The sequence below is a fragment of the Anolis sagrei genome, chromosome Y (genome assembly GCF_037176765.1).
Source record: "Anolis sagrei isolate rAnoSag1 chromosome Y, rAnoSag1.mat, whole genome shotgun sequence".
Classification (NCBI taxonomy): domain Eukaryota; kingdom Metazoa; phylum Chordata; class Lepidosauria; order Squamata; family Dactyloidae; genus Anolis; species Anolis sagrei.
The window spans coordinates 70,214,672-70,234,454 of NC_090035.1; the positions used below are offsets into that span (position 1 = coordinate 70,214,672).

Genomic DNA, 19,783 nt, shown 5'->3' on the forward strand with positions numbered 1-19,783 from the left:
TCAAGCAAAAGTGGGTGCTAGAAATAATATTGTACGAAAGCTGACTGGCACAACCTGGGGATCACAACTAGACACAGTGAAGGCATCTGCTCTTGCATTTTGCTACTCTGCTGCCTTGTGAGTACACAGAAGAGTGAACGACCTGGAAGGTGCTGAACAGGCTGTGCTCTGGCACCACAAGATGCAGAGCTAACTTAAGAAACGGGGCAACAAAGTGGAGTCCGCAACATGCACGTGTGGTGAAGAACAAATCACAGATCATGTACTACAAGGGTTGAATGAAAAGTAATGCCTCCACCTTTGTTAATTGGGTTGGATGGGCATATTTTAATAAATCAAATGCAGAAATAATCCTTAGAATGTGCTCTTTAACCACCACTGTTCTCTTTTCCACATAATCACCAGACAATTAGAAACATTTCTGCCAACAATGAACAAGTTTTCTGAAGCCATCACAGAAGTCAACACTCTGTTTCCGCAACCAGCATCTCACAGTTCTCAATGTCTTCATCAGAAGCATAATAGTGTCCCCACAGATGATCTTTCATTATTGGGAACAGATAGGAGTAAGACGGTGCTAAATCTGGACTGTATGGAGGATGTCGTACGGTGGTGAGATCCAGTCTCTGAAGTTTCAAGTCTGTGCGCTTTCATTTCAGGTGTCAGCATACTTGGTATCCATTGTGCACAGATCTTCTGATAGCCAAACAAAGCAATAATGTGACCCATACGTTCTTGTGAAATGCCGATTGTGCTTGAAATTTCTCCCTGAGTGATACGACAATAATCCTGAATCAATCTGTTAACCTTTTGCTTGTGAAACTCAGTGGTTGCTGTCACAGAACATCCAATTCTTTATTTGTCATGCAAGTCAGATGTTCCCACCTCAACATCTTTAAACTTTCTTGCCCAATGACGCACAGTACTCACATCAACACAGCTTGCATTCTCTGAAGAACCTCCTTTAGGGTGACACCTTCTGCTCTCAAGAATTCAATGACTGCATGTTGCTTAAGTCACATTGACCAACCGTCTGTGCAGGGTTCTATACTTTGCACTTTAACAACACAACCGTTCAATACTAAGGCTTCCTGCCAAAATGGAACTGTAGAGGAGAGTCTACTGAACAAGCCAGTAACTGCTGCATACCAGTACTGCCATCTGTTGAGGAGTTACGAAGGTGGAGGCATTACTTTTCATTCAACCTTCCTACAATGCAACCTGAACCCTGCCACATGTACAATGGAGGACCTTCTCACAGCAACACCAGAGGCACTCCCAAGTGGCCAACTTCTGGTCAAAGGACATTTAGCATAATGCCAAGTTTCTTTTTAAAAACTTTGTGTTTTCAAATGCATTTTAACTGTACCCTTAACTTGCTTCTGGCACAATAAATAAATAAATTCATAACATTTGCCACCTTGACCATGCCCTGATGTTGCTTAGCTACACTTGTTCCACATTGGAAAGTGCACAAATCCTGCCAAGAAAACTTAATGATAGCTTCACTTCGCTTAAGGTGGAAAACAACTTGGAGGCACGTCACAAGAATAACAAAGTCCATGGGATAGGAGAGAAGATGGACTGTGAACTGCTAGTTTCTTCTTTAAGGTGACTGTCCTGACCATCCTTTGGGACTCCAAGAAGCTCAGCCACATCCCAGCGCAGGTAAGGAATTGTGTCTTGGACATTGGAGGAGGCAAGCACCAAACCTCAGCATTTCTTTGCGCTGCAAGGAAGTGTCATCTTTGGAGCGGAGGCTGAACTTGCAGGGTTGGACTGGGTGGAGGGGAAGGCCTCTCTCTCGGTCTCTCCGCCGACCCCCCTGCAAGGGAGGGGACAAGGCGGACTAAGCTGGGCTTTGGCTTTGCTCTGGCTTTGCGTCAGAGGCTGGCTCTGCTCCACCGAGGTTTGAGCAGAGCGTTCCCACAACAAGCTCCTTGGGTGTTGTGTCGGCAGGGAAGCCGCTGGCAAGCTGCAGGCAAGTTTGGTCCTTGTTGTGAAGGGAAATGAAGCAAAGAGTAGGGGAAAGGGAATATGGGAACTCAGGGAAGGCATTTTCAAACATGTTTCCAGATCAAGGTTAAATTTGGGCATTTTTCAAAGGTGGAAAGGGAAGATAAACTTGGCTTAACTGGACTGGTGTAGGGGACAAGCTGGATGGGGGTAACAAGCGGGCACAGTGGCTTCTGGTGCTTTAACCTCCATTCCCAATAGTTCCCTGGGATGAGGTTGTGTTGACAGGCTTCATTTATAAGTACACTCTTTAGACATGGCTTATAGGTTTGGGGAGAGTCAAGCAGAGCATTGTGCATTGAGCAACATGAAAGGCAATGACAAAAAAAGAGGATTATGCTCTTCTTACCACCTCGCTTTGTTGTGCATGTGTTTATGTCCTTTGCTTTAATCATGTGGACCTGTGTGTATATTCTGTGCATGCTGGGTTTGTTGTTGGCAAGTTGCAGCTATCTTTCTCTATGTAAGTTCTGCCCAGGGACTTCATCACATTGAAGCTGGGAAGTGTTTGGTAGAGTTGAGCTCAGTCTGACTCAGTTTTGAAATGAAATGATTTCCCTACCTTCATCACATTGATAATTGTATCTGTGTTACTCAGTTGTACTCAGCATTCTTTCAGTAGATTTGCCATCACACTATTTCCAGAAGCAGGGAGGGAAGGAAAGTATCAATGTACTCTCCCTCTCTCTTGGATGCCTCACAGAGAAGGGTGTGGACCTTAGAAAACTATAACTCTCAGTGCTATATAGTATTGAACTATGGTAATTCAAGTAAGGTCCAGCTGCATTCATTTCACAGTGTTGGTGCACCCAGAGAAGGGTATGGACTTTGGGAAACAATAACTCCCAGGAGGACACCTTTGCATGGAGCCATGGCATTTAAAGTGGGGTGCAGGGGCATTCAGGAAAGCAGGGAGGGAGAGCAGTGATGCACTCGCCCTCTTTCTCTCTCTCGGCCTCCCCACAGAGAAAGGTGTGGACCTTAGAAAACTATAACTCCCACGATTGTATCGTTATGGAACTATGGTAATTCAAGTAAAGTCCAGCTGCATTCAATTCACAGTAGATGCATCCAGGGAAGGGTATGGATCTTGGGAAACTATAACTTCCAAAAGAATACCTTCGCATGGAACCATGGCATTTAAAGTGGGGTGCAAGGGCATTCATTTCATAGTGTAAATGCACCCACAGAAGGATATGGACCTTGGGAAACTATAACTCCCACTTCCCCACCACCTCTTGAAACGTTAAGCAGGGGCCCCATGCTTAAAATACAAACTGTTTGAATGTATTTATAATTGTTTTGAATGTATGCTAAGTGTATTTTATGCTTTGATTTTATTGTTCGGCATCGAATGGTGCCTGTTGGTAGCTATCCTGAGTCCCTCTTCGGAGGAGAAAAGGATGGGATAGAAATGTTCATAATAATAATAATAATAATAATAACAACAACAACAACAACAACAAAGAATGCTGTATCCTACACTTTAACCCTACCTAATGTGATGAGCACAATGGCTTAGCATATTTTAAGCGTAACACTCAGTGGAATTTAGTAAATGTGATGAAGTGGCAGGTTTGGTACCCTTGGCGGCTCAGGGAATATGCGTTGAACCCACATTTTCCTGCAGCAGGCATTTGCACCAAAGGTCTGTCCTCATTCAAAACCTGACCTTCCCCTCCAGGCCTTGACTAGGAGTTGTGTTTGTGATAGAGCCAACTTCCCATGGGAAGGATGGTGGGTAGGTACAAAGGAGGAGACAGTCACAGAAGCCTGAAAGTCGAAAGAAAGTCACACCCACACACCTCTTTCTCAGCCACCTTGTCCTTCCTTGCCCTGCCAATGGGATTGTAGGAGCGTATTATGCAACGTGTCAGAATGAAGAGGGCCTCATCCAGACGACTTGAGGATTTGTCAGGGAGCATCTATTCAAGGAGCAAGAGCAGAAGAAGGGCAGAGGAAATGGGATAAGCCTCTCTTACATAAGAGGAGCCCATCCCTGGCCCAGGGCACCTGCCTCTCCTCCTCTTTCTCCAATCAGGAGGCTGCAACTTTGAGGAGGAAGGCTCTGGAACTCTACTGAAGGCTCTGGAGCCCTACTAGCCATGACTTTGGGTCGGATCCCAATTGGCGTGACCTGGTGCTCCCCGTGTGATCTCCTCCCCACTCATAGTTCTTCCGGTCAACCCATTTTGGTTATTAATACAGCAGGATAACCTGGATACTTGTGTGCCCAGGTAACTAGCAAAGGTGCCCTCCAGAGAAAGAGCATTAGGTGTTGCTGGGCATGGTACATCTCATATCCCTTTGGCCAGGAAGGGTCTACATGGGAAGGTAAGTAGAACAGAGCTTGGGTGCATCTACCTGACTGTTGTGGTCCATTGCCATGTGACTTTGCTTGCTTTGGTCCGCTGTGAAACTGAGTTCCTTTCTACCCAGGATCAGTCATCTGATGGAAGTGCCTGGTTTGTTTGGTGTGTGTGCAGCTGGCTGGCTGGCTGGCTGGCTGGGTGGGTGGATGGATGGATGGATGGATAGATAGATAGATAGATAGATAGATAGATAGATAGATAGATAGACAGACAGACAGACAGACAGACAGACAGACAGACAGACAGCTGTTAGATGGACAGATATTTTTTTTGTCGTGTCAGGAGTGACAAGAAACTGCAAGTCGCTTCTGGTGTGAGAGAATTGGCCATCTGCAAGGACATTGCCCAGGTGATGCCCAGATGATTTGATGTTTTTAATCATCCTTGTGGGAGGCTTCTCTCATGTCCCCGCGTGAGGAGCTGGAGTTGGTAGAGGGAGCTCATCCGCCTCTCCCCGGATTCGAACCTGCAACCTGTCGGTCTTCAGTCCTGCCGGCACAGGGCTTTAACCTACTGCGCCACCGGGGGCTCCTGACAGATAGATGACAAGATAGTCAGTTTGGCAATATAGTTGATCTTACCTGTGAGGATACCTATAGAGTAGGTATCATCACAGGCAAACTTTATAACTTGGACAAACTTTATAACTTGGGGGCCGCATAGCTGGCCAGAGTGGGCTAGGTAGGCCAGGAGGGAGGGGGTTCTCCCCAAGTCCCCTCCTTGCCCTTTCCTCCCTTTCCTCTTCTCTTTCGGTTGGCAAAAAGTGAAAGAAAGACGGGAAACATTTGGATCCCAAAAGGGTTGGCCTTGGTCTGGATGAGATTGGTGGATGGGAGAGAAAAAGTGTATCCATTAGACCCAGTACTGCCTACTCCTGATATATAATCCTAGAATCCTAGAGCTCGAAGAGATACCCAGGGGCCATCCAGTCCAGCCCCCTGCCATGCAGGAAGGCACAACCAAAGCACTCCTGATAGCCTCTGTGGGAAAGCCTCCAGAGAAGGAGACTCCACCACACCCCCGGGCAGCCTATGCCACTCTCCAGGAAGTTCTTCCTAATCTTTTCAGTCCAATCTCTTTCCCTGCCATTTGAACCCATTGCTCCCTTGTGCCCTGGTCTCTAGGGCAGCAGAAAGTTGTTTTTTCCCCTCCCTGCTCCTCCTCAATGGGACATCCTCTGAAATCTTGAAAGACGGTTCTCATGTGCTTTCTCTACCTTCACTTTTCCCAACAAAACATCCCCCAGGAGGAAAGGAGGAAGGAAAAAGAGAAGAAGGGAGGGAAGGGAGAATGAAGGAAAGACAAAAAAGGAAGGAAGGAAGGAAGGAAGGAAGGAAGGAAGGAGAAAGAGGAAGAGGGAAGAAGTGAGGAAAGAGGGAAGGGAGGGAGGGAAGAAAGAAAGGAAAGAAGGAAAAAGAGAAGAAAGGAAGAAAGGCAGGAAGGAGGGAGAAGAAGTGAGGAAAGAGGGAAGGGAGGGAGGGATGAAAGGAAGGGAGGGAGGGAGGCGGGAAGAGAAGGGTTGAAGGTTAAAAGGAAGGAAAAAGAGAAGGGATGGAAGGAGGGAAGAAGATAGAAGGAAGGAAGGGTGCAAGGAAATGGAGGGAGGGATGGAAGAAAGAAAGAAGGAAGGAAAACAAAAGAGAAGGAAGGAAGGAAGGAAGGAAGGAAGGAAGGAGAAAGAGAGAGGGGGAAGGAGTGAGGAAAAAAGGGAGGGAGGGAAGGAATGAAGGAAGGAAACGAAGAAGAAAGGCAGGGAGGGAGGAAGGGAGGAAGAGAAGGATAGAAGGAAAGGAGGAAGTAAAAGAAAAAGAAGGGAGGGAGGCAAGGAAGGGAAGAAGAAAAGCATAGAAGGAACGAAGGCTGGAAGGATAGAAGGGAATGGAAGGAAGAAAGAGAGAAGGCAGGAAAGACAAAAGAGAAGGAAGGAAGGAAAGAAGGAAGGAAGGAAGGAAGGAAGGAAGGAAGGAAGGAAGGAAGGAGAAAGAGAGAGGAGGAAGGAGTGAGGAAAGAAGGGAGGGAGGGAAGGAAAGAAGAAAGGAAGGGAAGGAGGAAGAGAAGGATAGAAGGAAAGGAGGAAGGAAAAGGAGAAGGAAGGGAAGGAAGGAAAGAAGAGAAGGATAGAAGAGTGGAAGGGTAAAAGGGAATGAAGGGAGGGAGGGAAGAAAGTGAGAAGGAAACAAAATGGAATGATGGCAGAAAGGAAGAAAGGAAGAGAGAGGAAATGGAAAGGAAGGAAGGAAAGAAGGAAGGAAGGAAGGAAAGGAGGGAGGGAAGGAGGAAGGGAAGAGAAGGAAGGATAGGATGTTGAAAGAGAGGAGGGCCTGAGAAAAGAGCCCAAGGGGCCATATCCAGCTCCCAGGCCTAGGTTTACCCATACCTGCTATAGAGGAAATATCATTGCCTATTTCCAGGTAGATATTTTCTTATAACACATCTTCATCGCTTCATGTAAGAATATATATATCTGTATACTGGATCATTTTGTCTTCTTTTGGGTCTGGCTTGCTCCCCTTTGCCTAAGCCCAGAGTGCCCCATCACCCCAAAAGTGAAAACAGAAAACCTAAACTTAAAATGCCGTGACCAAGAAGTCCAAATTACGACTTCTGTGCAGACAAGAGCTGTTTATTTCCATCAGGAGAGAATGAAATGCCTGGTTGGGTAGACAGAATAGAAATCATCTTATCTGAGTAATAATCAAATTGGTTCTTTATTTACATAGAGCAGCCAATGTGACTTGAACGTCTGTGCTACAAGGCAGCCATTCAGTCTCGGGATTAATTGCAAGGTTGACAAGCTGTCACTCCGATTATGTAATGCCAGCATGGCTTATTTCTTAAGAGACGTGTGTTCATTTCCAATTTAAAATCAAATGAATGCTAATTTATATTTCAAAGTCCTGAGGTTTAATTTTTGTTTTAAGTCGTGGGAGAGTATTACAGTAGAGTCTCGCTTATCCAACCTTCGCTCATCCAACGTTCTCTATTATCCAGCCTCCTGCCCGGATCCACAGCTGTTTCAATACATTGCAATGTTTTGGTGCTAAATTCTTAAATAAAGTAATTACTACATAACGTTACCGTGTATTGAACTGCTTTTTCTGTCAAATTGTTCTAAAGCATGATGTTTTGGTGCTTAATTTGTAAAATCATAACTTAATTTGACATTTAATGGGCTTTTCCTTAATTGTTCCTTATTATCTGACATTTCTGCTTATCCAACATTCTGCTAACATTCCATTTATGTTGGATAAATGAGACTCTACTGTATTTAAAATGTCAAATCAGACACAACAAGATCTCCTTTCTTTCACGTCTGCTGTCTTTCAGCATCTGTCTGTGCTAATGACATGCTGAGGACATTTTGGCCTTCCTTTGACGATTCACTTCATATTGAGGCAGACCAGGAAGGACGTAGAGTGGGGACCTTTCCTAATTGCCTTTCTGTATCCTATTATGCTTTGATCCCACACCCACAACTGTGTTGATACACCTGAAAATTGGGGTTAGACTCTCGGGATGATAGATGATTAGATCTGGAAAGGGACCGTGTTCAATTATATTCTGCCATTCGGGTATGCATAACTGAAGCACTCTTGAAAGATGCCCAATTCCTGTCCATCGTCAAAGTCCTTTCTTTAGCTGCCAGAATGTCCGAATGCCTGGTCCCAAATCCAAGTTTTCAATTTTTTCCTAAAGGAAAGGAGGGAAGTCGGTGATCTAATTTTCCCGGGGAGTGAATTCCACAGGTGAGGGGCCACCACCGAGAAGGCCCTGCTCCTCGTCCCCGCCAATCTCACTTGTGATAGAGGCGGGGTTGAGAGCAGGGCCTCCCCAGAAGATCTTAGACTCCGAGGTGGGACGTAGAGGGAGATCCGTTCGGACAGATACAGCATTTGGATCAGCATTTCTCAATCTGAGGGTTGGGACCCCTGTAGGGGTCATGAGGGGGGTGACAGAGGGGTCCACAAAGACCATCAGAAAACACAGTATTTTCTGTTGGTCATGGGGGTTCTGCGTGGGATATTTGGACTAATTCTATCATTGGTGGAGTTGAGAATGCTATTTAATTGTAGGTGAACTATAAATCCCAGCAACTACAACTCCCAAATGTCAAGGACTATTTTCCCCAAACTCCACTAGTGTTCACATTTGGGCATGTTGAGTATTTGTGCCAAGTTTGGTCCAGATCCATCATTGTTTGAGTCCACACTGCTCTCTGGAAGTAGGTGAACTACAACTCCAAAACTCAAGGCCAATGCACACCAAACACTTCCAGTATTTGCTGTTGGTCATGGGAGATCTGTGTGTCAAGTTTGGTTCCATCGTTGGTGGAATTCAGATTGCTGGTGAACTATAAATCCCAGCAACTACAATTCCCAAAGACAAAATCAATTCCCCCCACAACCCTGCTGGTATTCAAATTTTGGCATATTGGGTATTTGTGCCAAATTTGGTCCAGTGAATTTTGATTCACAACAGTAGCAAAATTACAGTTCTGAAGTAGCAATGAAAATAATTTTATGTTTGGGGGGTCAACACAACATGAGGAACTGTATTAAGGGGCCGTGGCATTACGAAGGTTGAAAACCACTGTGTTAGACTCTTGGGATCACAAACCCTTAGATCTGGAAAGGGACCACGTTCATAAGGGAATGCATAACTGAAGCATTCCTGAAAGATGCCCATCCAACATCTGCTTAAGGTAAAGGTAAAGGTTTTCCCTTGACATTAAGCCTAGTCATGTTCAACTCGGGGTGGTGACGTTCATCTCCATTTTTAAGCTGAAGAGCTGGTGTTGTCCATAGACTCCTCCAAGGCCATGTGGCTGGTATGACTGCATGGAACATTGTTACCTTCCTGCCAGAGTGGTACCTATTAATCTACTCACATTTGCATGTTTTCTAACTGCTAGGTTGGCAGAAACTGGGGCTAATATCATGAGCTCATCCTGCTCCCTGGATTTGGACCTGCCGGCCTTTCGGTCAGCAAGTTCATCAGCTCAGCGGTTTAACCTGCTGTGCCACCGGGGGCTAAACATCTGTTTAAAGATGTCCAAAGATGCAATCTTCCACCTTCCAAGGCAATCAAGTCCACTGTCAGAAATGTTATTCTAATGTTTAAGTGTACTTCTTTCTTGTAATTTGAATCCATTGGTTTGTGCTTGCTTGCTCCATCTTCTAAATTGGGTCTGGGCAAACTTCGGCCCTCCAGGTGTTTTGGACTCCAACTCCCATAATTCCATAATTGTTGGTGTTGGAGTCGAAAACATCTAAAGGGCCAAAGTTTGCCCATGCCTATTCTAAACTATATCCCTTCAGATATTTAAAGATGCCACCAGGTTACTCCTTAGCCTTTTCTACTCCAAGCTAAATATATCCAGCTCCCTAGTTGCTTCTCATAAGATTTCTCCTGAAAGTTGGACAGATGGGTGACCAGGGAGACTTCCTTCTGAATGATACTGTTTGAACAATCAGCTGCCCCACAGTTGGTTCACTTGTTTCAGGGTTCAGCCTTATTTTTACCATGAGGAAGCAGCCTTGATCCTGACCCTGCTTCGGGGTCCAGCTAACAGCCCAAGGAGCACGTAGTCTTTGGGCACTTGTGGGATGAGGGAACTCCCTCTTTCCAGGCAGCTTGTTTCTTTCCAGCCTTGGCAGGAAGTGGGGTGGGGTTTGGAAGGAGCAGGATGCAGCTCGAGACCCCTGGGGAATGTCCACATACCAGAAAGAGCAGAGAAGGAGTTCACGATCTGAGAGGGCATCTCTCTCTGCAGAGGCCACGGCTAAATAGTGTTATCTCTTTTCCCAGGACAATGCGGAATGCCTCTCGACAGTGACAGCTGAGCAGGGAAGGGCAGCACCGAGCAAGCACGCTTTCTGGAGGAACCAGAAGTGAACCATCGATAACCGACATCCGTGAGAAGAGCATTTGCACGACAACCAACCGTGAGAAGAACATTTGCACATTTCTGGCCAGTTTTTGTGGGCAAAGGAGATGCCAGCCAAGACACCCATCTACCTGAAGACGTCGACCCCCAAGCGGGGCCGGAAGCTTCGCCTACGGGACGTCCTGTCGAGCGATATGATCAGCCCACCGCTGGGCGATTTCCGACACAGTGCACACATTGGCCTGGACGGGGAGGGCGACATGTTTGGAGAGCTCTCCTTCCTGCAGGGCAAGTATGACCTCCTGCCCCGGCTGGGACGCCACAACAGTTCATCGGGGATGAATGACCCATTTGGCCGCTGTCCTCCTGGGGCTGGTTACCGCACTCTACTCAAGAGTGCCATCTCTTTGCCTGTGTTCAATGGGGGCCAGGATCAGGCCCCACCCAAGCCACCACGCCTACATCTGGATGAGATGCCCAACGGAGGGCAACAGCGCTCGATGTCCATCAGCTGTGCCGAAGGCTGCTTTCACAGTGGGGCCCAGGGCCTCTCCTTCTCCGCCATGGCCCCTTACGACCCATTTCCTGCCTCTGTCTCTTTTTCATCCCCCTCTCCAGAGGGTTGCTTTGTGGGGGGAACCAACAGCAGTAGGAACCACCACACGGACAACCAGGAGCAGCCCTACTCCTGCGGGACGGCCCTGCCTCGCTCCGAGTCCCTGCTGCACCTTGACCTTGACCTGGGCCCTTCTATTTTGGATGACGTCCTGCGTATCATGGAGGAGTACCAACAGCCTGGCACAAAAGCCCTGTAGCTCAGTAATGCATCCTCTTTGCCAGGCTCAAGAAAGGAGGCTGAACTGGGGGCAGCCCCAAGGAAAACTGGCTCGTCTGGGTGAGGAACAATCTCCAAGCAGATCCTAGAGAGACACGCACAGTGGGTGTCGTGCTACTCATTGCTCTGGCTCATCCTGGAGATGCCCAATGTCCCCACAGGCATTGGCTGCACAAAAAGCCACAGGTTGGAGGTCATTGGCATGTCCTATGGCATGAGGAACAGGACTCCTCTGAAGCTCACTAGCAGCCAAAGCCATGCCAAACATGCTCCAGTGTTGCAGAAAGGACAAGGATCAGACTGGGGCAAAGAAGACTATCTCCCAAGAGTTTCTCCCAGAATGATGTCTCCATGTAAGCAAGGCATGAGGGCAATAGTGCTCCAATTCTCCGTAATGAGAAACACAGCTTCTCTCTGTGGTTGTTCCATCTCCAGCCATCATGGACTGTGATTACTTGCTAGTGGCATCCTCCATAGACCTATTTCTAAAGGCAACTCAGTGGGGTGGTTATTATAACCACATTTTGAGGCTGTGCCGCTTTCCCTAATTATGTGAAAATTCCGGCTGTTACCTGGCTGGAATCACTCCAATTCCATTGAGTTACCCCTTCAAGTTCAAGTATTTGTGAGCGGGCAAGCAAAATTGTCTGTATTCACTCCACAGTGTGTATCATTTGATAAATTTTCTTGATTGCGTCTCCTCTTTCTCGTCTTTTTCTTATTACACAAGCCAACAAAAACAAACTTTTCGAAGTCGGCAGAAATGAGAGTAGCACAGTTTAAATCAATTTTATGCTCATCATAAATATGTATTTATTATTTATTTACTGTATTTATATACTGCCTTTCTCAGCCAATCGCAACTCAAGGCAGTTTCCAATAAAACAGTACACATAATATCATAAAACAAGTTAAAACATTAAAACAGTATAAAACAACAACAATAATAACAACACCATTAGCGTCTCCCAATTATCAAGCATTGTCTTTATTTTTCCCCCTCCACATCAACTTTTAAAAATATGACGAATGGTACATTACAGAACACTATTGTAAAGTCTGCACATTTCACATCATATTAGTGCAGTGTTCTTAACCTGGAGGCCAGGATCCTTCGGGGGGTTGTGAGGGGGTGTCAGAGAGGTCTCCAAAGATCATCAGAAAACATAGTATTTTCTGTTGGTCACAGGGGTTCAGTGTGGGAAGTTTGGTCCAATTCTATCATTGGTGGGGTTCGGAATGCTTTGATTGTAGGTGAATTGTATAAATCCCAGCAACTACAACTCCCAAAAGTCAAGGTCTATTTTCCCCAAATTCCACCAGTGTTCATATTTGGGAATAATGTGTATCTGTGACAAGTTTGGTCCAGATCCATCATTTTTTGAGTCTACATGTAGGTGAACTACAATTCCAAAACTCAAAGTCAATGTCCACCAAGCCCTTCCAGTATTTCCTGTGAATCATGGGGGTCCTCTGGGAAGTTTGGCCCAATTCTATCGTTGGTGGGGTTCAGAATACTCTTTGATTGTAAGTGAACTATAAATCCCACCTGAAAACTCCCAAATGTCAAGGTCTATTTTCCCCTAACTCCACCAGTGTACACATTTGGGCATATTGAGTATCCGTGCCAAGTTTAGTCCAGATCCATCATATCCAGTGCTTCCTGGATATAGATGAACTACAACTCCCAAACTCAAGGTCAATGCCCATGAAACCCTTCCAGTATTTGCTGTTGGTCATGGGAGTTCTGTATGTCAAGTTTGGATCAATTCCATCATTAGTGGAGGTCAGAATGCTCTTTGATTGTAGGTGAACTATAAATCCCAGCGACTACAACTCCCAACTGTATTAAGGGGTCGTGGCATTAGGAAGGTTGAGAACCACTGTTCTATAGCATCAAGTTGCTTTCTGGACTACAGCTTTATGTTATGCATTTGTGATGTCCGAACTGGCAGGAATTTGGAGGAAAGGGGATTTAACGAGCTTGATGACAATGTTGGCCCAATGCTCAGCTGCCAGGAAAAAGTCAAGATTTCAGTTTAATGACCATTGGCAAAACAATCCTGGAGCAAACATATCCCATATTGTGCTCCCACTACGCCACTTGACTCCTGCCTGGCCACACTTGGGATACTGTAAACACTTTTTGGATAATGTGCTTCCAAAGGACATTATAGAGTTGGAAAATATGCAGGGAAGGCCAGCCAAAAAGAGCAAGGGGCCATCCCAATTCTCCAAGAGGAAAGATTGCGAAACGTTGACAAAAATAGCAGAAGCCAACCAGTATTTTTCATCAGATATCATTTTAGGTCATTCTTATAGACCTCACACCCTCTGAGGATGTCTGCCATAGATGCAGGAGAAATGTCAGGAGAGAATGCTTCTGGAACATGGCCATACAGCCTGGAAAACTCACAGCACCCCATGTTCTTATAGAGTTTTTCCCCATTGTATTCAGATCTGTGTTTATTTTTTCTCTATCAAGTGTAGTTTTTGCAATGAGGCTAATCAAACAATTGATGTATTTAAGCACTGATACAATACAATCTAATTGGTATCAGTGCATAAATGCATTGATTATTCGATGAGCCTCATTGCAAGAAGTACATGTGATAGGAAAAAAATAAACACAGATCCGAATTCAATGGAAAAAAACCCCCTTTATACGAATGACCTAAAATTATATCTGTCAAAGAATATTTGTTGGCTTGTGTTACACTACTACAGTGGTTCTCAACCTTCCTAATGCCACGACCCCTTAATGCAGTTCCTCATGTTGTGGTGACCCCCAACCATAACATTATTTTGTTGCCAGTCCATAATTGCATTTTTTGCTACTGTTATGAATTGTAATGTAAATATCTGATATGCAGGATGCATTTTCATTCACTGGAGCAAATTTGGCACAAATACCCAATACACCCAAATTGGAATACTGGTAGGGTTCAGGGTGGGGGATTGATTTCATCATTTGGGAGTTGTAGTTGCTGGGATTTATAATTAACCTACAATCAAAGAGCATTCTGAACTCCACCAACGATGGAATTGAACCAAACTTGGCACACAGAACTCCCATGACCAACAGAAAATACTTGAAGGGTTTGTTGGGCATTTTGGAGTTGTAGTTCAACTACATCCAGAGAGCACTGTGGAATTAAACAATGAGGGATCTGGTCCAAACTTGGCACATATATTCAATATGCCCAAATGTGAACACTGGTCCAATTTGGGGGACATAGACCTTGACATTTGGGAGTTGTAGTTGCTGGGATTTGTAGTTCATCTACAATCAAAGAGCATTCTGAACCCCACCAACAATAGAATTGAGCCAAATTTCCCACACAGAACCCTCATGACCAACAAAACATACTGGAGATCTTTGGAGGGACTTATAGGAGTTGTAGTTCACCTACATCCAGAGCACACTATGAACCCAAACAGTGATGGATCTGGACCAAACTTGACATGCATACCTGATATGCCCAAATTTGAACCCCTATAACCAACAGAAAATGCTGTGTTTTCTGATTATCTTTGGCAACCCCTCTGATACCTCCCTCGTGACCCACCCCCATGGGTCCTGACCCTCAAGTTGAGAAATGCTGCTCTAAACCAATGCGCAAGACCTTGTGCAGGAGCAAAAGGAGACAAGTGCATCATCTCTAAAGGTGCCACAATTTGGAATTGCACCCTCATTAATGGATACATTGACACTTGGGAGCTGTCGTTACTGGGATTTATAGTTCACCTACAATCAATGAGCATTCTGAACTCCACCAACGATGGAATTGAACCAAACTTGGCACACAGAACTCTCATGACCAACAGAAAATACTGGAAAGGTTAGGTGGGCATTGACCTTGAGTTTTGGAGTTGTAGTTCAACTACATCCAGAGAGCACTGTGGATTCAAACAATGATGGATCTGGACCAAACTTGGCATAAATACTCTATATGCCCAAATGTGAACACTGGTGGAGTTTGGGGAAAAATAGACATTGACATTTGGGAGTTGTAGTTACTGGGATTTATAGTTAACCTACAATTAAAAGAGCATTCTGATCTCCACCAATGATGTAATTGAACCAAACTTGGCACAAAGAACTCCCATGACCAACAGAAAATACGGGAAGTTTTGGTAGGCATTGACCTTGAGTTTGGGAATTGTAGTTCCCCTACATCCAGAGAGCACTGTAGACTCAAACAATGATGGATCTGGACCAAACTTGACACAAATACTCAAAATGCCCAAATGTGAACACTGGTGGAGTTTGGGGGGAAATAGACATTGACATTTGGGGGCTGTAATTGCAGGGATATATAGTTCACCTACAATCACAGAGCATTCTGACCTCCACCAGTGATAGAACTGAACCAAACTTGGCACACAGAACTCCCATGACCAACAGAAAATACTGTGTTTTCTGATGGTCTTTGGCGACCTCTGTGATACCCCCTCACAACCTCCCCAGGGTTTCCACCTCCAGGTTGAAACACTGATGAAACTACATTAACTCCTGTCCACTATATATGGGGTGAAGGAGAAAAGAGAGGCAAATAAATGCTTTGATGTTTGGCTATAGTGCCTATGTTGTATCTGCCTGAAGCCAGCTATATATCAGGTTGTGTCAGTGCCCCCATCAGCCACTAGGGGGAAGCATTGGATCACTATTTCAACCAAAGTCTAATGGTTACCTCCCTTTCTTCCTATCCTGAGTTCAGAATATCTGGAGACCAAAGTTCAATTCCCTGCTTGGCCCTGGGAACCCACTGGATATGATCCTGGGCAGTCACACCCTCTCAGCCTCAGAAGAAGACCAAAGCAAACCCCATCTCTGAACAAATCTTGCCCAGATAGGTTCGCCTTAGGTCAGGAAGACACACAACGACAACAACAACCAAACACCGTTACCAAGGGAATGCAAACATTGCAAATGTGAAGAGTTCCAGGTGTTCATGTTTTTTCAGCATCTCATTCTTTGCAAGGCATTTAATTTGAGAAGCAGGTAATATTATTGTACTGTCGAAGGCTTTCGTGGCCAGGATCACAGGGTTGCTGTAAGTTTTTCGGGCTGTCTGGTCATGTTCCAGAAGCATTCTCTCCTGACGTTTCGCCTGCAACTATGGCAGGCATCCTGAGAAGTTGCAAGGTCCTCACAGTCTGTTTACCAGCTGGGTTGCTGTAAGTTTTTCGGGGTGTTATGGCCATGTTCCAAAAGCATTTTCTCCAAACATTTCACCTGCATCTATGGCAAGCATCTTCACAGGTTGTCATACATGCAGACGAAACATCAGGAGGGAATGCTTCTGGAACATGGTCATACAGCCCGAAAAACTTACAGCATCCCAGTAATAATGTATTGTCGAAGGCTTTCATGACTGGAATCACTACCTCTGATGATGCTTGCCATAGATGCAGGCGAAACATCAGGAAAAAATGCCTCTAGAACATGGCCATATAGCCCGAAAAAACCTACATACAACATTCCAGTAATATTATCTGTGGAGCGATGCCAACTATGGCAGGCTTCCTGAGAAGTTGTGAGGTTGCTGTAAGTTATCCAGGCTGTTATGACCATGTTCCAAAAGAATTTTCTCCAGATGTTTCACTTGCATCTATGGCAAGCATCCTCAGAGTCTGCCATACATGCAGGCGAAACATCAGGAGAGAATGCTTCTGGAACATGGTCATACAGCCTGGAAAACTCACAGCAACTCAGTAATATTATTATCTGTGGAGCGATACCCACCTTTCGCCCAATATCCTAGATACAGAGGCCCCTTCCACACAGCTGAATAATATCCCACATTATCCACTTTGAACTGGGATTATAGCAGTGTGGACTCGTACTTGAGACAAAGGCGGGACCAAGAACAGGGCCTCCCCAGATGATCTTAGAGTCCTTGATGGTTCATAAGGAGAGACACGTTCGGACAGGTAAGTTGGGCCAGAACCGTTTAGGGCTTTATAGGACAAAGCCAGCACTTTGAATTGGGCCCGGTAGCAAACCGGCAGCCAGTGGAGCTGGCGCAACAAGGGGGCTGTATGCTCCCTGAGCGCCACTCCTCTTAGCAACCTGGCTGCTGTTCGTTGGACTAATTGAAGCTTCCGGACCGGCAACCCCACGTAGAGAGTGTTGCAGTAGTCTATACGGGATGTAACCAGAGCATGGATTACTGTGGCCAAATCAGACTTCCCAAGGTACGGGAAAACGGCTGATGGGGAAAAGGAAAGGGCCTGAGACTGTTAGGAAAGATGGGAGTTGAAGTCCAAAACACCTGCAGGGCCCAAGTTTGCCTGTGCCTGGACTAGAGGCAAGGTCCCCAAAGACTGAGCCTGCATTCACAGCAAAAGAAGGTAGCGGGGGAGTTGCATTCCTTTCTCCCTACCCCCAAACTTGAAAGGCAACAGCTTAACAGCTGAATAAACGTTTTAAGTGCTGTGCTTTTTTCGGTTGTTGCTATGATTGGGTTTATTAGAGCTTTTTAGAGAGATGATTCATCTCCCCAAGGTGTAAACAACAACTTCTCTACTGTGGTCCAAGACTGAAGGATGAGGCTCCCACTTCCCAGCTCCGAGCCTCACCCTGTTACCATATTTCCTTTCCTTGCCTTGTTGGGTTGTTTCTGGGGCCTATTTTGCACCCTAATGTAAGTAAACAATGAAATAAGGACATAAGGACGGTTCCTCTCCCTGCAAAGTGCACTCCTTACCCATCCCTCTCCCCCTGCCTCTGCCATCCTTCTTGCAGCAGCTGGCTATGGGTCGTCCTTAAGGGCCCAGCTTGACCACACTCCCACTCGTTCCGCCTTTCCTTTCTATGCAAGGCTCCCAAGGGGCTGCGTTGGGCCCTTCCTTGCATGGATGGATGGCGCTGGATGGAAGCAAAGCACCCCCACGCACTGACACACACACTCTCTCCATCTTCTGCCTGTTCCCAAATAAGGGAATGAGCCACGTTCCCATGAGAGACATCTGGTGGGTGCATTCGGAGCCAGGGAGGGAGGAAGCTGGCCGAGGGGGAGGCTTTGCTAGCTCGCCTCTTGAGAAGGCACACATGGAATGAGGAGGGCAGCTGGTTTGGGCCCCACATCCCACACAAAAGCCAATCAATGGGGAGGGAAGGGGCAGAGAAGAAAGATCAGAGCCTTTGATCACCAAGCTGCAACACATGTGGACACTCAACATCAGTGTGTTCGAGAGGGCAAAGATTCTTAATATTGACAATAATAATAATAATAATAATACTTTATTTGGACCCCGCCAGCATCTCCCCAAGGGACTTGGTGAGGCTTACATGAGGCCGAACCCACAACAGTAAAAACAATAACAACAGTAATACAAAACAATAAATAAACTCATAATCAAAAATAAGCAATAAACATTAACAATAACACAACAACTGTGCTGGTACGGTTGTACCAGGAGCTCCAACTTTATTTGCTTTGTATTAAATGTTTGCTTGCAGTCCAATGTTTCAGGGACTCTGCAGAAGGGTGGCTTCCTTTGGTTGCAGTCATAGGGCAAGTCACCTGTCTATCATCATTAAGTTTTGGTTCCGCCCCTTGCTCAGGGCAATTGGGAAGGGAAGGGAGCCATTTTTTAGTTAGTCTCAGCAAGGAAAGCTAATGTACAGGACGTGTGCAAGCTTCCCCTGTACAAAAGCTTCAACCCTTAAGACCTTCCGGGGGAGAACAATCTTGAGAGTCTCCAAAGATTTCCAGGGAAACTGCCCTAAAGACCAAAGAACTCCAGCTGGAGAATATCTAAGCCTTTACTGGTAGGTCCATTCGGTGCTTCGAGACGCAGTTCGACCCGGTAGCAGAGCCCATATCAGTAAGGGTTAGATTACAGTCAGCCTGGGAGAAGTTAAAAGAGGGATTTTCCATTTAAAGTAAAGAAGAAGTTATTGGAGACAGTTGCTTGTCCTTTGTGGGCAAGATTAGGAAGTCACCAGTTGCATAAAGCTTGGAAGCACAGAGAACTGGGAAATCCTGGCCCTTTTGCGCTCTAAGAGGAGGTCAGCTATGACCAGCAGTGCTGCAAAATTCGAAAAGGCATGAACGGAGGGTAAAAGGGAGAAACGTGCCAAGAGTAAGGTGCGTCAAGTCAACCCTGACCGGGACCACCTTCCACCTGGAAACCAATGTCTTCACTGTGGGAGAACCTGCAGATCAAGAATAGGGTCCTCAGTCACCTATGGACCCACCGCCAAGACATCATATCTGGAGGATCATCATCCTAGAGTTACGAGGGATCGCCTAAGAATATGGCAGTGTGGATCCAGCCTGGGAGAGACTGCAGCAGATTGCTTTTGGCTGAACCTCCTGAAAAGGGCAGTTGAGGGGAGGAAAGGAAGGGTCCTGAGGCTGTCAGGAATTGTGGGAGTTGTAGTCCAAAACACCTGGAGGACCCAAATTTGCCCATGCCAGCTCTACAGAGATAAGAGGTAAAGCATGTCAGCTGCCTGTGTGGCCCATCAAGGAATATATCTCTGGAAGGAGCGGGCAAAATGAGAGTATTCTGCCTCATCCATAACATCTTTCTTCAGTGCTCAGATCTCTAGCACTGAAGTAACTGAGCATTTAGAAATATAGTGTAGACACCCAAAGAAAATGGAGCCCCCGGTGGCGCAGTGGGTTAAAGCGCTGAGCTGCTGAGCTTGTTGACCGA

At 45.9% G+C, this 19,783-nt stretch overlaps 1 protein-coding gene across 1 annotated transcript; it reads left to right on the forward strand.

Moving 5' to 3' along the window:
- Positions 1 to 1,854: 1,854 nt before the first annotated feature.
- On the forward strand, positions 1,855 to 11,806 carry LOC137095699 (cdc42 effector protein 2-like). The gene is made up of 2 exons (XM_067462499.1): positions 1,855 to 1,981; positions 10,197 to 11,806. The coding sequence occupies exon 2, from the start codon at positions 10,383 to 10,385 to the stop codon at positions 11,088 to 11,090; it is 708 nt and encodes a 235-aa protein (XP_067318600.1). The 5' UTR covers positions 1,855 to 1,981; positions 10,197 to 10,382; the 3' UTR covers positions 11,091 to 11,806.
- The last annotated feature ends 7,977 nt before the right edge of the window (positions 11,807 to 19,783 follow it).

Bases quoted from the DNA above. Each gene is read 5' to 3' on its own strand.
- LOC137095699 (XM_067462499.1), top strand. From the start codon at position 10,383: ATGCCAGCCAAGACACCCATCTACCTGAAGACGTCGACCCCCAAGCGG.